The sequence below is a fragment of the Cinclus cinclus genome, chromosome 8, assembly GCF_963662255.1.
Source record: "Cinclus cinclus chromosome 8, bCinCin1.1, whole genome shotgun sequence".
Lineage (NCBI taxonomy): Eukaryota > Metazoa > Chordata > Aves > Passeriformes > Cinclidae > Cinclus > Cinclus cinclus.
The window spans coordinates 16,427,372-16,444,346 of NC_085053.1; the positions used below are offsets into that span (position 1 = coordinate 16,427,372).

Here is a 16,975-nt window from a genome sequence, read left to right on the forward strand (position 1 = left end):
AGCTGGAGAAGGCTCCAGGGACCTTAGTGTGTATAAATACCTGATGGGAGGAAATTAAGATGAAGTAGACAGACTTGTTTAAATAGTGTCCAGGACAGGAGGCAAAGGGCAAAATCTGAAACACATGGAATTCTTCTGAAATGGCTTTTTGTACTGTGAGGATGACTGATCACCAGAACAGGTTGCCCAGAGAGGTTGTGGAGTCTCTATCTGTGGAAATACTGAAAACTTGACTAAACGTGGTCCTGGTCAAGAGTCATTTCTGGCTTTCTCATTTGCTTTAGAAGGAGGGTTCCATAAATTCTCAAAACTTCACTTTTAAGCTAAACAGTTCTGTGTTTCTGTAATGCTGTAATTTTCATCTCAAATTTAAGCATAACTTACTGTAAATCTAATCCTAAAAATTATTTATGAATTACATTCAGTCTTTCAGCATATAAAAATTGGATGGTAGCTCATGCTTATCACTGAAATACAAGAGACAGTCCTTGACACGAATATCCAAGTGACACAGTAATACAGACAGACATAGTAATAAATGAACAAACCAAATCTAAGCTTACAGAAGTGCAGAAATGTTTTAAATAATATGTAATTCCCACTTGCAGCTTGTTATAGAGAATATAAAGAATAAAAGCTCTGTGGAGTTTGATCTTGGAGATCTGACCATACTTTATCTAGGTCATGTCAATGAATCTGGGTCCACCCAGCACCTCCCAGGATGGGCTTTACAGGGAAGTCTGTAGCTCACTGAGCATGACCTACATAAGTTACCTGTATTGCAATGTGTTTTATTTTCTCCTTCCCAGGGTCATATAGGTCTTCCAGGGCTTAGAGGACCTATTGGACAACAAGGGCCTCCAGTAAGTGTTTTAAACAAGTGAGAGTTCTCTATTGAATGTTGATAATATGTTTTCATTTGTATTCAAATAATTATTTTCATTTATTTAATGTATGTTCTTTTCAAAGGGACAGCCAGGTGAATTGGGAGAGCAAGGACCAAAAGGAGAAAGAGGTTCAGAAGTAAGTAGAAATAAGTAAACCAGAACTGCATTTAATTGGAATTTTTAGGGTTTTGTTGTTCACTGGCTATCCTTGGAAAAGTGTTCCATAAGGCTGAAACTGAGTGTTTGTTTGGGTTTCCTATTCAAACCTGCAGGGACAAAAAAAAAAAATAAAATGGAAAATTGCTTAATAATCTTGGTTAGTAATTATGTGTTATTTGATAGGTAAGTAGTTTTACTTTGGAGTGATATCAAGCATTATGAGAGGCTCTTTTGGAAACAATTGAGTGATCTTTAGTTATCCCCTAAAGTGGAGTTTCTTGTGGCAAAGTAGCACTGGAGGCAACTGGGATATTTCTTCTCTGGTCTGTAAATGAAGCCTCCTGGTACTGCACTGCACTGAGTTTTCAGAGACCTGAGAATAAGGAATTGGCTACAGAACACTAGAACAATAGTAACAGAACTAGTCATGACAAAGATCAAAGACCAAATATTTCTCTTTAGAAATATTAGTTCGTCTTGGTAATGTGTTGAACATTGCCAAAAGTGTTTATGTTCTCCCATGGACTGATTGTCATTGGCTTTTGAGATTTCAAAGGATTTAGACTAAAAGATTTCTTAAAATACCAATTACCATTGCAATTTAAATGAGATATTTTGCCTGAGAAGTTTCATAAAGCAACTCTTTTAGAGTTCAAAGTTTTGTAGGTAACTACAAGAATCTCTAGTAGACTCAAACTGGGGAGCAGCAGAGAGGAAACGTGATGTGGAGACACTGTGAGCATGTACTCTAGTTGAGAACTCATATGTATGGCTTTGGACAAACTACTCACATCCCAGGACAAAATCAACAATTCCTCTTGAAGAAATGTTTTCTTTCTTTACAAATGCCCCTCAGATTAATACTGCCATTTACAAATGTGGAACCAATATCCAGCATGGAGCTACCCATAGGAGCTTGAAGATTTCCACAGAAGTGTTAGTAGTGAAAACATTAATGTAGTCTTAACTCCAGTGGCATTAGTGGTGCTGCTATAGCAAGCCTTGCAAAGCTCATTCCATAAACTGCAATGCTGAATCACCTGGGTTTATTTTAAATGCATCCAGAAATCTTAATGAAAACAATATTAAGTTATTTGAATGTGCACATTCCAGTTCTGATTGGTTGGCTTTTTTATGCCATTCTTAACAAAAAAAGGCATTAATTTGAGCAGCAGAACAATATTTTGCTGGTTTTGTCATATTTGTCTAATTATAAAACATTTACACTTACAATAAAGCACACTTTTTCAATTTATTGCATGTTGGGTCATATTGTAGTGGGGTAGTTATAGCATAACTTTTGCTTTAAGAAGTGTGTTTGAAATAATTAGTCTGGAAAATCTTGGAAATATATTTCTATTTGTTCTATGCTAACAAATGTTATTCTTTCCCCTGTTCTTCAGTGATTGCATATTTTAGAGTTAGGATAAAACTGATGCAATAAATCTTTATAATCTGTTCAGACTATCCTTTAACAAAGTTCTCTGAGAGGATTTTGACCCATTCTGAGCTTTTCTTCCTTGGTGCATGACCTCCTGTGTCATAAACCACTTACAGGAATGTTATCTGCTCAGTTTCTCTCAGTTTTCTAAGACTACCAATTTCTAGATTAGTCAAGATGAAAAAAAAAAAAATCTTGTTCTAAGCAAATTTTATCCTTTTTTGTAGATCTTGGGTAAAAATTAATGTTCACATTTGTGATATATGATGCTATTGTTTTCTGGTATTCTCTTCCACATACATTCTGTGCAATTACATTGCCTACTTTGCATGATTTACCTTCTGAAGAGTACAGGAAATGCTGTAAAACTGTACTTCCTCACACAAAGGTGGCTGATACAGGGAAAATTGCTAGATTCATGATGAATAAGCATTTTATGCTTATTGTTGGAAAAATTTTAAAAACTGGTTCACAACAGAGAAAAACACACACAATTCTGCCAAAAATGTATTTACTTTTACTTGAAAAACTTTCTGCTGTCTCCTGAAATGTTAAAAATCTGGTCCCAAGACAGGCAATGTGAACATGAATACTAGAGGGGAACAGTCCTCAGCTCTTCTTAGGGGATTGAATTTAAGACATTTGTCAGTTCACAAATATTTGTAACTTCTAGGGGCCCACAGGGAAGAAAGGAGCAACAGGTCAAGCAGGCAAAGCTGGAATTCCTGTAAGTAATAAAATTCTAGGGCCTATTTTCAGATTATAAAACAAAGAAAATACTAATAAAACCAACACTGAATCATGTCAAGGTTACCAGAAGGCCTTGTGTACACTCTAAAGAACCTTCTTATTATCCAGAAAGTGTAAAGGGGAACCCCTGTCATTTATGAATATTAATAATTTTTGAAATTGTGTTAAACTATACCGAATTACATTCCGTTACTCAGCATATGGAAGTGACGTGCAACTAACAACAAGGTCCTTAGCACTTGTGAAGTTATTTAATTAAATTTAATTAAAATTTTGGAGTCCATTTGGAAGGTATCACATGATATTGCACAGAACTGTACTTGCGTTCACTTCTGACCCCCTCAGTTCTTTGATCCGCTGAAGCCCACAGAAGCTTGGATCCATATGTCCATGACGGATACATGTGGTAAATGCCTTGAGATTTGTTTATTTCTCTTGCTTGCCCTGAGCTGAAATTTTTAATGTTTTTTCTAGAGTTTCTATAGAGGAGCTGACTTGCATGCCCTTCTCCCTGAGGGAGAAAACAGAGCAGGAAGCAGTAGGTGTTCTGTAAACATAATGAAGAACAAAATGCATCAAGGTTATTTTGGTCTCCTAATAAATAATTCCACTCAAGCACATACTGTAAATAACTTTTACTACCTCACATCAAAACATTGTCAGTAACTGGAGAAATGCAGCTGTTGCACAGAGCTTGTACCTGCTGGGCAGAGTGCAAGAGGAGCCTTTTGAAGACAAGGAACTGTGTGTCCTCTGTAAATACTCAGCACTTTCTTTTGGAGGACTGCAGGGATCATTCAACAGACAAAGGGAAAGAAAGCAAGCGAGATCTACAGAGAAACGAGGAGAAGGCAGTAAAACTAGAACTTGAGGAAGTTTCAAAGCACATCCCAAATGACGATACTTAAGCAACCAGAAGTTAGAAATAAGATTAGGATGGCACACTTCTTATATTCTATATGGCTAGTGTTACGGTACTTTTTCAGACAAAACATGTTGTAGTTAAAACATTTTACATTTCTGAGAAATGGCATTTATAGAGAGATTAGTGCAGAACTCCAAGCTTTTTAAAGACAGTGTATGTCAGTCTAAAGGGAAATAATTGTAAGGAAAGAAATCAGTGTTACTCTCTTGGATGTGCCACGAGACCTTTTCTCTGCAATTTTAGCAACAGTTACCACTAACTTGACATATTATAAATTTGTATTTTTGATATGTTCAAATTTGAACAGCATAAATTTGTGAAAGTCCAGTACTGAGCATTTAGTAAAATAAAGGCTGAAAAGGTATATGATTGAGCTTTTCCAGGAATAAATAGGTTACTTTATCAGATTTCCTTACTTCAGTTTAAGAATTGACACTCTCAGGCATCTTCCAGGCCTGGCACACAAAGGGGTCAGTCCCATGACTGCAGGCAAAGTTGCTCAGATCCCATGGCAGGGCAAGTCTAAGGTTAAGGCAGTAGAGTTCTAAACCAAACATGCTAACTAAGAGCTGCCTCTGCAGCCATTCATTCATATCGTTGGGTCTGCTGTTATGTATGTTATTTAGGAAATACTATGACTGAAATCTAGTTATGGGAGAGTGAAGATGAAGAGAGCCAACAGTGTTATTTGATTTGAATTTTTTTTTCAAGGGAAAATCAGGGCCACCAGGGCAGAAAGGAGCAGTTGGGTACCCTGGACCAGAAGGCATTCCTGGGAACCCTGGCAAGATTGGGCTGTCAGGGGAGCCTGGCCCCAAAGTAAGTTGCTTTCCACATTTCCTCTATGTCATTTTGCATTACAGATTTTCCAGGGTTAAGGTATTTAAAAAGAAGATACCATTCTTAGTTCCCCAAGTATCTTGAAAATTATACCAGTTGTACCTCTTATGGCCTGAGAGAATCCTGAATTTTCCTTACTGACTTAGTATTTGTAATCTATGTCTGCCTGCCTAAATAATTATGAAGCTTTGTCCAAAACCAGTGAATTAGAGTGTTAGGTATGTGAGGTATCTAAGAGCATTCCTGGAAATGGGTTTTTGTCTGACTCTTCTTTGCTGTGGGGCCAAAGGTGGTGACCTGCTGTCTCTGGGAGCAGTGACACAGCTCTTAGATTAGTCCCTCCAGAGAGGGGGAAAAGATTCCTTGAGTAGTTCTCATCATTGAAAGTCTGATCACTTTGATTTCCAGTATGAATTTCTCAGTAGTTCTACTCAGACGGACCAGTAATTGTTCTAAAAGGTTGCCAAGTTAGATTTGGCATTAGGAATTAGCCACGATGCTGGATGAGGCACTGTTGTTTCAGATATAAATTTCCAATGTGGTTGAACAAAGAGAAAATTAAACAAGTTACCCGTAGGGGGCAGGTGCACCCTATTCTAGCCTCTCCAGTCTCAGGTCATGAACCTCTTCTAAGTTCTTAAAATTCTTTGGAGCTGGACTTAGGACAATCACCCCAAAGAATTTTTACATTTTTGCCTTTCCACTGAAGACGTCATACAATTATAGTCAAGACAACTCCATTATCCCATTACAATTTGTTATAAAGGGAAGCTTATAACTGATTTTTTTGCCACAAAGAATAAAAAGAGCAGAACTTTCGCTATGTAAGTTTATCAGTCCATCAATTTATAAGCCACATCACCATATTCAAAAGCCCAAAAAATCACTTTTAATACAAAAATTGTGTTTTATACAACCCTTTTATTTCTTTGAGTGCTTACTGAATGTCATAGGAAATAAGGAAGATTCATATACGCTTATTTTTCCATTAAATTATATCACAGAAATATTCATTTGTATTTGGAAATTTCCATTTTGTATTTCTAACATGTCAAAAGTGGTTTAACTCCATGCACTTGCTAACATGTTTGCTCATTTAAAATGTTTGCTTTTGTTTATAGGCTGATGTTTCCATATATTTTTGTAACAAATGTTCTGATCTTTCTTCATCTGGTAATGTTATTGTGTGTGAATCTTTACAGAGTGTACACAGCCATACTAGTATTATCACTATGCCTGATCCTTATAAATAAATATGTTGAATTTTGAATATTTCTTTAGGAAGGTAGTTTCATTTTGTTCCATGTGGAGTTACTTCCTCTTGAAAAATGAATACTGTGAAGTTCAAATAATTTTCAGCCTTTTACTTTCGGAATATTAGCAGAAATCCACATGATACTGCTGATCATTTTCTTTCTTTATATTTTGATGTACTGTCATTGTGTGCCTATATACAGAAAGCATTAAGTGGTTTTGACTGATTTTATGTTATTTGCCTGTTTCAGCATACAATGAAAAAGCATGGTTGGCTGTTCTACTTGTAAACCCTTATTTTCAATTTGTTAAGGGCAATAAAGGAAACTCAGGCTTACCAGGTCTAGCAGGTTATCCTGGAGCTCGAGGTCCCAAAGGATTGCCAGGCATGCCAGGGCCCATGGGAGCACCTGGACTAAAGGTAGGTACATACATGGGATCTGCTTGTTTAGATACAATTTTGCTGATATTGCTTATCCTTCATGCTGTATTTAGTGGCTGTGGAATCACCACACTGCTGTTAATCATGTGAATAACAAACATCAAGTCTTATTTGGAGGGTAAGATTACAGGCTGTGTTTACCACATTTCTATAAACTGTAACTAGAAAATAAAGATCTCATCCATCTGAATGCTCTCCCCAACTCCAGAAATCATCAAAACACTTTGTACTTATTTACTCCATCTTTAGGGTCAGATGGTTTCCTGACTTTTATTTCTAAACTTCTGTAGCTACTAGAACAGTTGGGATCATTTAAATACCTAAGCAGTCTAGTAGCAGAGCATTGCCATAACTTCAAGCCTAAATTCCGGGTATGGGGACTAATAAGTGTATCTGGGATGTCCATTCATCAGGACCTAAACTGTTTTTCTTCAGCCCTCTCAGAAAGAAAGAAATCTCTGTGTGCTCCATTTTCCAGGCAGATCCAGGTGCCTGATATCAGTATATCCTCATATTAATTAGACTTATTTCAGTTTTAGAACAAGCAAGCAATTAAAATATTGCAGATAATTTTCTTCATTTAAAATTTATTTTTTTATCTAAAATCATTATTTTTATCTAAACTAATTTTCTTTGTGAGATTTTATTGTTAAGCCATTCTTTAAAACCTTAAGTTATGTGGAAACTGGAAATACTGTCTTTGTTATCATTTCATGAATATATTTTAGTATAAACTGTATTCATTATTTGCAGTGTTTTATTGCCAATGTCTCCAGTTTGAATTTTACTTCTTTGCCTAGACAGTGAGCTGTAGGAGGTAGTTCCTGCTCAGAAGTGCCTGCCATCTGAGAAAGGCAAGGAATAGATGAGTTGAGGAGAAATGATTGCCACATATAATACAGAATAAGCATTAATAATGCACATACTGACTCAAGCCAGATAACACAAAGGTAAAACCTGGGCAAGAGCATACAGAAACCTGTATTTTCACAGCCTTTATTGCACCTCAGTAGCCTCCTGAGCTATACATGTCTTCTGTGTATTTGATAGTCCTCAGAGGATTTCTCTTCCAGGAACTTGTCTAGTTTCCATTTGAAAGAATGTAGATTTTTATTCTAACAGCAGGGAGTTCAACAAGTACACTGTGTCTTACTCAGACAATTATTTTTAAAATTTACTTTTAACCTGCCTGTTCTGTATTTCATTTTGTAAATTTTACTGCTTATACTGGGAGATACCATACTAGAATTGATCCAACATGTATGGTTTTATGTTTCCAATTCCAGGAGCAGTCAAGTAATTTCTTGCATTTTAGCGTACGTTTAATTATTTTCCTGAGGGAAATAAAATAAATGGAATAAGTCTATTTCTTAGGGAGAAAACATGTTCCACGCTTCTGACAGGATACCTGTCAGCTTTAACTACAAACATAGATACTAGTATTTACAGCTGTAACTTCCATAATTTTAATAAAGGATATATTCTCTTCTTATTGGCAGGGTGAGAAAGGGCTTCTAGGTCACCCAGGAAAGCGAGGCAAAAGAGGCCTTCCAGGATCACAAGGTGACCAAGGAGCAGCAGGAGACCCTGGACTGAAAGGACAGATTGTACGTAATCACAGTGGTTGATGCAAAACAAGTAATCCAAGAGTTAGCAACGTGAACTAATGGTAAGGATGCCTGCTCCTATTACAGGGAGAAGATGGAGATCAAGGTTTAATGGGGTTTCAAGGATTCCCAGGTCCAAAAGTATGTGCTCATTCTTTTCTCTTAGATCATAAGCTATTTATAGAGTGAGAACGTTATGAAAGCATAGAATTAATCAGCTTTAACACTAATTTGTTCAAAATATCTCTAAACTCTTGGAACATGGTAGGCAGAACTGTGCACTCCCTGTCTGAGGACAAACATTCTGGGTCAGTGCACTTGGTATTTTCACTGGTACTGCTCTTAGAAATTATCTTACTTTCACTGATTACAAAAGTTTGAAACAAGTGGATAGCTAATGTCCATGTTTGATTAAATTGTTCTTTTGCATTTTCAGGGTCCTGCAGGGGACATTGGCTTAGTTGGAATTCTGGGCCCCAAAGGTCCAACAGGCCAAGCTGTAAGTGTTTCACTACATGGAAGAGACTGTTAGGGTGGTTTGCAAGTGGCACATGTTTTTAACTTAGACATTCATCTTTTTTTCTTATAAGCAAGGCCAGAAGTCTGTACCCAAAACTTTCAGTCTGAGTCTAGATGCAGCTCTGCTCTGGTTACATCATGCAAACAGACACACAGACAGAGCTGGGCCCTTAATTTTGAAAGAAAAAAGCAAGCTCTGCTGACTAAGTGTGGAACCCCTAGTGTAATCTCATTACTTTGTATTTCTTCGTCTGCTGAACATTCTTACTGTCAACACTGCTAATTGTGTAACTGCATTCTGTGGCAAAACAAAATAGGGGTCAAACTTTGCCTGCAGTAAGACACAGTGGTTCTCAGGGGTTATTGATTAATAGGTAGTCTTTTTTTAATGAACACTTTTTTTTTGTCTAAAATGTTCCTAACCTTCATTAGCACATTCTTCTCATTCTGCTCTGCTACTCACCAAAAAATGCGGAAACATGGTTAGCATTTTTTTGCATCCAGCATGGCATCAAATGTGAAAGGTTGAAGCATGGGAGACCTTACTACATGCTCTCTCACTGCTGCCTTTGCCATCACGGAACTGAATTTGTTCAGTTAACCAGATGCAGAGCAGCAGCTTTAGAGGACGCTTCTAAGCTCTATTTCTCTAAATATTCCTATATGAGATAAACACTGGGCACGAGCAATGTGCTCTAAGTGAAATGGAACTGAAAAGTGGCATTTTAGCAGCACTTACTGGTAACCTTACAGGAGTACTTGTGGGTAGTAATACAGCTCAAGTTGTAGCTCAATAAATATGTGGCATTTTGTAATGAGAGTACTTAAGTTTCCACTGTTTTTAGTGCATCAGTTTCCACATTAAAGAATGTGTGGTGACTTTCCAAGAGCAACTATTACAAATTAATAAAATACTTGCCTTACTGATTTTGTTTTAATATGCACTCAATATTTGGAGAGTATCACCACGATCTTTTGGATATTTGACAGGTCTGTGTGCTAAGCAACTTTAAACCAGGATATGTCATGAGGATTTTCTTCATTTTGGAAACATGTTGAACTAATAAATTCTTTGCTTGTTTGCAGGGATATATTGGCCCTGTTGGTCAAGAAGGCATGGCAGGCCCAACTGGCAGGCCTGTAAGTTTCCCTTCATTTTTGCATAATTTGTTTAATTCACTACCCTTTTGTTTAATTCTCTTGTTTTTCAACTAGCAACCTTCTTATTTTTCTGTTTGCAAATAGCAACGAACAGGACCTTCCTTGTTATACCATGCTGGTAAGTTAATGTATGTGACTCCAGCATATGTAGTACAAACAAGAAAAAAATGACAGCAACAAGCGCAAAAAAGTAATTGCAATGGCCTTCTGCCTAAGTACAGCATGCAGAGGGCACGACAGGGGCAGTGGGCAAGTCAAGGTGTAAAACAGCACATAGTAATTACCACCCAAATATTCTTTCTCAGCCTTTGGTCTGAGATATATCTAGAGAATATCCACACTCAATTTCAATACAGTTTATTTTTTTTATTTCTTGTGGGCTGAACTGTCCAGCGTGCCCCTCTAGACACTCTGGGAGTGGCCATGAGCCCTTGTAAGGCTGTTCCAGGTGCTGATGAGGTCCCTGTTACAACTCAAACATCATCCTGGCCACTCTGACAACTTCCAGTGCACCCCAGGTTCCCTGCACTGGGAGAGCTCTGTCCTTATCCCTGTTTCCATCTCTTGTCACACTCATGGTACCAGAGCCAGATTTGTTTTGCAAGGAGAACCCTGTGGCTCATGTCTCCATGAGACCACCCAACCATGTAAGGCATGTTTAGAAGCTCTTTTTACTATGAAGGTTCCTCTGTCTGATCAAGTAGACTTGGAGTAAATGAAAATGTCTAAAAATCAAAATAATAATTAAAACAGTAAATATACAATAAAAGTAATAAATGAAAATATTTACAAGTGAAATAGAAAGAAAGGGGAATGTCCCTTCTGTAATTCTTTCCACTTGTTGGAAAAATCAGTACTTTGTCTTGCTCCATTCTTTTCAGTTGCACTGAGGAGAAAAACTTTACAGTTGTGTGCATTTGTATGAAGGCTTTTAATAGATTCATATTGAATGTAAAAGTTTGCCATTATCATCAAGAAAGCATTTTAATCAAAGATTACATCTACGTGTTACGAAATGTAGCAATCAAGATGCAAAATTTTTCCGGAGAAGAATTTTAAGATGGTTGCCATCCTTGGGAGCACAATTTAAGTGCAAAACCAGCCAAAAATAGAGGCAGAAAAAGTGTCTAGCCTTATTAAGAGAGTAGAGCTAATAACATAACAAAAACATATGTGGTGAATGGATTTCTTCAGTGATGGAGAGTATTGAGTTTTGTTCTCTAAAGGTGGTGAAGCACTATGTGTTGAATGTGGATGAAATTGTGGAGAACACAGCTGATAATGGATGACAGTTAAAATTACTGAGAGAAAAACATACTTGCAAGCTGAAGAATCCAGCTTTTCACAAACAGGAATTACAAGGCGTTTTCAACTAATTTCATTTTCAAGTAATACAGGAAAATTAAACCCCCAGAGCTGTAAATACTTCCACAGATGAGACTGGACTTTTCATGTGAGCAGTAGAATTCTCATGGATATTAATCTGCTTATTTCAGTCCTAGGCAGCTAGAAAGCATATCGGATTAACAGCTGCTCTTTCTTACAGGGACCGAGAGGTGAAAAGGGCACGAGGGGTGAAATGGTAAGATGAAACAACTTTTGTGCTTTCATTCTTTTGGCTCTGCAAAATCTATTCCTGTGTTGCTCTGAATGTACTCATGCATGCTCAGAATGCCAGGCAGTCGTGTTGTGCTCCTGAAGAGCACTGCCTAATAAAGCTGGTAGCCTTTAGAAGTGTTAGAAGTCTGACCTTCTTGTTCAAGTTGATTTGTGCAGATATGCCCGGTGGGTGTGAGCTTCTGCGCTGCATGGCCCCTGTCACACAGCAATCACATCCTCCAAATCTGTCTATGTTCAGAACTAAAAGGAAAATCTTGTGTCACATTTGTTGTGAAAGATCTAGTGCCTCACAGCATGCACGTTCATAGATCTGTATCTTATTTTCTAGAAAGGAAGAAGCTCAGGAGAAGCCTAGACCTGAGGGTGGGCATCCATGCAATGTATTCCAACTGTAGGAGCCATGGGCAGAACTGAGGGGTTATGAATTTGCTGTCTTTGACTTTTCAGCAAGAGTCATTGTACATTTTTGAATGTTGGATTTAATGTTAAATTTGTGTTAGAGCCAGTGAAGTCTCCAACTAGATATGGTTATGTGTAAAGTCATTAAGTTATCATATTTACAGCACATACAAACACAAAGTTGATAAATATAACATTGCCTTCTATGACCGATACAAAATTAGTTCCTTTTCCAGTAACTAGCAGATGTGATCTTGTTCCTGTTTCTCTTACCCTGCCTTTCACCCCATCTCACTTAAAATTATTTAGTTTTACTTATTGTATTGAGCTTTTATTTGCCACCTCCAAAGAAACTCAAACTGACTTATAAAAGTTTTGAAAACTAATTCTGAAATATTCAAAACATTTTAAAGAGCTAAAACTTGGAGTGAAGCTTCTTATCTGTGTCTTAGAAAACTGTCCTCTTTGATTCTAATGCACTTGAGGCAATTGCTATCTCAGAATAAGAGGAAGACTAGTTTCTCAATTTGCTGTTATCCATCTTAGCTGTCTTTTTCTACTGTTTGGTCATAAGAATTGTTATGACAGCAGAGAGATAAAAATGCTGACACTTTAAAAAACATCCAAAATTATGAACACGAAACATCTGTTTCCATTATTGGTGCTGGTGTTTAAGAAGTTATTTCCTAAATAAGTTCTTGAATTCATCGAGTTAATCTAGTGAGGCTGTCTTCAGAAGAAGAATGTTTAATTTTAAATCATATGCAGTGGCATTCCTTTCCTCAAGAAAGGGATTTCTTTCCAGCTACTTTCACATACAAAGGGACCAAATTTTTTTCATCCAACTGTGTATTCTGAGCTTTAATTTATACCTTTAAAATTTATATTGGCATTCTTCCTAGAATCACATTGATTTTAACCTTTTTGTAGTCTATTTATTTATATTTTTAGTCAGTCAGGGTTACAGAGTTCATTACTAGAAAGAAATGTGCTTTTATCCCCAGAAAAACATGGAATGTAAAATCATGTCGTCTTATTGAGGCCACTGGTGAAGCATACATTCTTTGTACTCTCTTCAAGAATTTAAAAATTCTTAGAAAATATGAATGTCCTTGTGATTGCTCGTGCTTTCAAAGTTAAGCATATGTATGATTGTATGTAAAATCAGGGGCTCTCAACATTACTAAAAGATTGGGATTTTGGCCTTTGAACTTCTGTTCAATCAAATGGAGTGATTAAAGAATTAAAGAACACATGAAACTAACAGGTTTAGTCTCTGCTTTTGTTTTTATGAATTGGAATTACACTTTTCTCACTTAAATTCTAATACCACCAAAGGTTAAATTAAGTAGATTTGTAAAACTAATCCAGTACATTCCAGTAAAACATTTAGCAATTAACTTAGTTCATTAAAAGTGTAATTTAGCCTTATTTTTCTGCTCTGCAGCAGAAAGAAAGAACATTGGTAAAATCCCTACTCTGTGCAGTACCATTATATTTTGAAGATTTGTGAAGATAATTGCTATAGCTCTCTGAAGTTTTAACACACTTAAGAAATGCGATATTCCACAAAGTAGTTAATGAATAGTATTCAGTATCTACCGTTTTTTCCCATGGGTTTTACTGGCAAGGAGAGAGTGGATCAAGACAAATGACATTCCTCTTTTGCAAAATACCTTAAACTCATTGGAACAGTGCAGGTTTTTATTTTTAAAACATTCAGTTCTATCTCAGAAACCACTATAAATTTCAACTGCTCTTGTCCCAAGACTTCTCTTGAGTCTTGAAATGGTGACACATGCCAGGAGCATAGAACATTAACTGAAGCATTCAGTCATCTAAAAAATGTACTGGAATGTCTAAATCTCAGCATTCAGAACAAGGACATCTATTCATCCGAGTGCAGTGGTTACTTAGGGACAAACTATTGAAGACTTTGTACCTTTTTCTTGATTTGGTATTTGCATAATCAAGTCCTGAACCAAGATAAACAAATATATCCTTGCAATGTCAATTTTGTTTCTCATTATTCTTTTCTGCACTTTCTCTTTCATTTCATACTAAACATACCTGGCCAAGCATGATCAGGCAGGCCAGTAATACATTCATATGAGACTGAAGGTATCCTGGAGCAGTCTAACAGCACCTGAGCACCTGACCTGATTGATTAATTAAATGTGGAGTCAGCCTTCCCAGCTGGCATAAAACAGTATAGCTCTGTGAAACCCAATTGATTTGCAACAGCTGAGGAACTATCCCAAAACAGCAAATGTAATCTGTGTAAACTTGCATCAGTTTCATGACAGTGAATAGCAACAATATTTTATGCATATTTAATACTAATAGGATTTTTTTACAAAAATTCAAGCTGGGCAATGATCAAACTCAGAAAAGTAAAGAAAGCTAGGTACTTGACACAGAACCCACAGGGATATCCATACTATTAGTACTACATATGCTAAAAATACTTGTTCTTTTATTTCTGTTTTCTGACATTAATTATTGACATCTTTTATAAAGATGATAATCATTAAATACCTAAAAGATGACTTCCAATCCCTTCTATGGTATAAGTTGATGAAAAATAAGAGTCAGGATGTATCAGTTGAAAAGCTCACAATATTTACAATCCCTGGACCTTATCTTATTAAGGTCTTCTTGGTTAAGTATCAACAAATCAATCTCTTGAAACATCCAGAAATTGCTTCAGTTTTGAATTTTCTCTATTCTCCAAAGAACACATACAAGACGTGGATCTTGCCTCAGAGCCATTTATAGTCCATCAACACAGCCTTGCATAGAGCTGGCACTTGGAATTATATGATGGCCCCCACTTTTCACATCGTTCATAATCCAGCACCTGATCCCCTCTGGCATGGCCAGGACAGGTGATGTGCAGACTTGCTTCACTTGTGCAGCTGTCATTGTAATCCCTAACACATGCATTCCCTGGCACTACCACATGCTCTGCCTTAGGACCTAAGAACTGATAAATTTGCAGCCTCGGTGACTTAGGTACATTGCTCCTATCTGGTTTGAGATCTCTTTTTTTAAATATACATGAATTAATATCAAATTGAATCTGGTCTTTCTTTAACCATTTCCAGCTGCCCTTGCTTTTAGCAGCTTGAGCACAGCCCAAGCTCAGCAGTTGTAGCATGAAGTGACACACAGATCTTGCCTGCTATGAAATCTCACAGCAGAAGTACTTGTTACTATATCAAGTGATTTACAGCTCAATTCCTGTTCGACTAGATCAGTTTCACAACATCTGTCAGCGTGACCACGTCACATCAGATTATTTCTCTTTTGGCAGATATTTTGTACTGGCGTGACCATACTGACGTATGAGGGCTTTTGCTGAACAGCTTATTGTGCTCAAGTAATTGGTACAAGCAGCACTGACAAAAGAATGTTCTGCTTAAATTGATTTAGCTGTGTTGAAAGGGTTTTAGTAATTTAAGGTGCAGATCTAGCCCATGCCTTTCATTCCTTCTCTTTTTGTCTTCTTAAGGCACTGCCACCTATTCTTTTACTTGTCACCATTTGTGCCATTGTTTGTTACACTAGCTCCTAGAAGCTTTGAGAATATAGGGCTTGAAGACAAGAATCTAACAGAGACACAAGTGTCACTGCATATTAATAAATGTCCACAACAATTCCAGCTCAACATGAATAGTTGATTACAGAAATAATAATTCAGATTGGTTTCTTTTGTTGAAAAAATTAATGTTCAATCCTAAGGTAGCCTAAATCAGATTTACATCCATTGTAGCCACTGTAAGCTAGGGAAAAGCAATTCCTTCTCCTCTTCTCCTCTGCAGTCATCCTACACACTACAATGATGCCACTTACAATGAGAAAATAAGGACATCTTGAATAAAAAGGAAGTTGGCAATATCACTGTAAAACAATGAATATAATATGTGCTAGCTGGAAATTGTATTGCTGATAAATTAAACTGATAAAAGCCTGGCATATACTCATGCATTAAAGTGGATCAGTTAGTTTCTTGCAGTTAGTCATGACATTATTTACAATGTTTTTGTGATTATTTACCCCTTCTAGTACTTACCTTGTCAGTATACATATAACAGTGGCATAATGTATAGCACATCATATATTAATACTTTCTCTGACTTTTAATGTTCCCTTCATATCAGAAGTAATTGGAGAAACAAGGAACCAGAAAACAAAGCAATTCCAATATGAAAATTCATATGTAAATGGACCAGGGTGCTTTAACAATAGTGACTAATAATCCACAACTTTACCACTGCTGGTATCATACCCTCTTCCTTATACACACTGGGACATTTTTATGATTTAATACATACATAAATGTAAAACAAGAGATTTTAATGTATAAGTGTTGCATTCTGTCTCCATTTCCTCTAGGGGCCTCAGGGAAGGCAGGGCCAGCCTGGGCTGCCTGTAAGTACATTAAAAAACTATGCCTTTATTTTTTCCATTTTGATTGTACTATATAAAGATGTGAAGCTCCTAATATCTGGATTTTTTCCCCATTTTCCAGGGACCACCTGGACCACCAGGACCAAGGGTAAATTCTGTAACAACCCTAACCTACAATATAATGCTTTATTGAAAGTGAAAATAACAGAATCCTCATCAAATGTACTGCTTGTTCCACTGCTCAAAGAATTTACCATCTGCACATTTGTATATTCTTGTTCATCTTTTTGAAATACCTGCCTTTTAGAAACAAGTGGATCTCAATGCTGCTGTTCAAGCCTTGTTTGAGTCAAATGCTGCCTTGCAGATGGAGGTATATATTTAAATGTATTTACATTATCAAACAGGGAATGTGATTATAATTTTATTTTTTGAGGACATAACAGGGTTTCTATTCAAAGATTTAGTTTAAATTAATAATGGATAATGAGTAATTATAGAATGTAATGAAACATGCTAGGATTTATAGGATATAGTTGAAATTAAATTAAGAGAAGC

The 16,975-nt window shown here is 36.7% G+C and overlaps 1 protein-coding gene across 1 annotated transcript in view; it reads left to right on the top strand.

Moving 5' to 3' along the window:
- COL24A1 (collagen type XXIV alpha 1 chain) overlaps positions 1–16,975 on the top strand; it is a 123,520-nt gene that overhangs the window by 103,019 nt on the left and 3,526 nt on the right. The window contains exons 44-56 of the mRNA XM_062497419.1: positions 810–863; positions 970–1,023; positions 3,161–3,214; positions 4,874–4,981; positions 6,570–6,677; positions 8,198–8,305; positions 8,393–8,446; positions 8,742–8,804; positions 9,911–9,964; positions 11,532–11,567; positions 16,403–16,438; positions 16,539–16,565; positions 16,725–16,790. Coding sequence (XP_062353403.1) covers positions 810–863; positions 970–1,023; positions 3,161–3,214; positions 4,874–4,981; positions 6,570–6,677; positions 8,198–8,305; positions 8,393–8,446; positions 8,742–8,804; positions 9,911–9,964; positions 11,532–11,567; positions 16,403–16,438; positions 16,539–16,565; positions 16,725–16,790 — 822 coding nt within the window. The remainder of the gene's footprint in view (positions 1–809; positions 864–969; positions 1,024–3,160; positions 3,215–4,873; positions 4,982–6,569; positions 6,678–8,197; positions 8,306–8,392; positions 8,447–8,741; positions 8,805–9,910; positions 9,965–11,531; positions 11,568–16,402; positions 16,439–16,538; positions 16,566–16,724; positions 16,791–16,975) is intronic.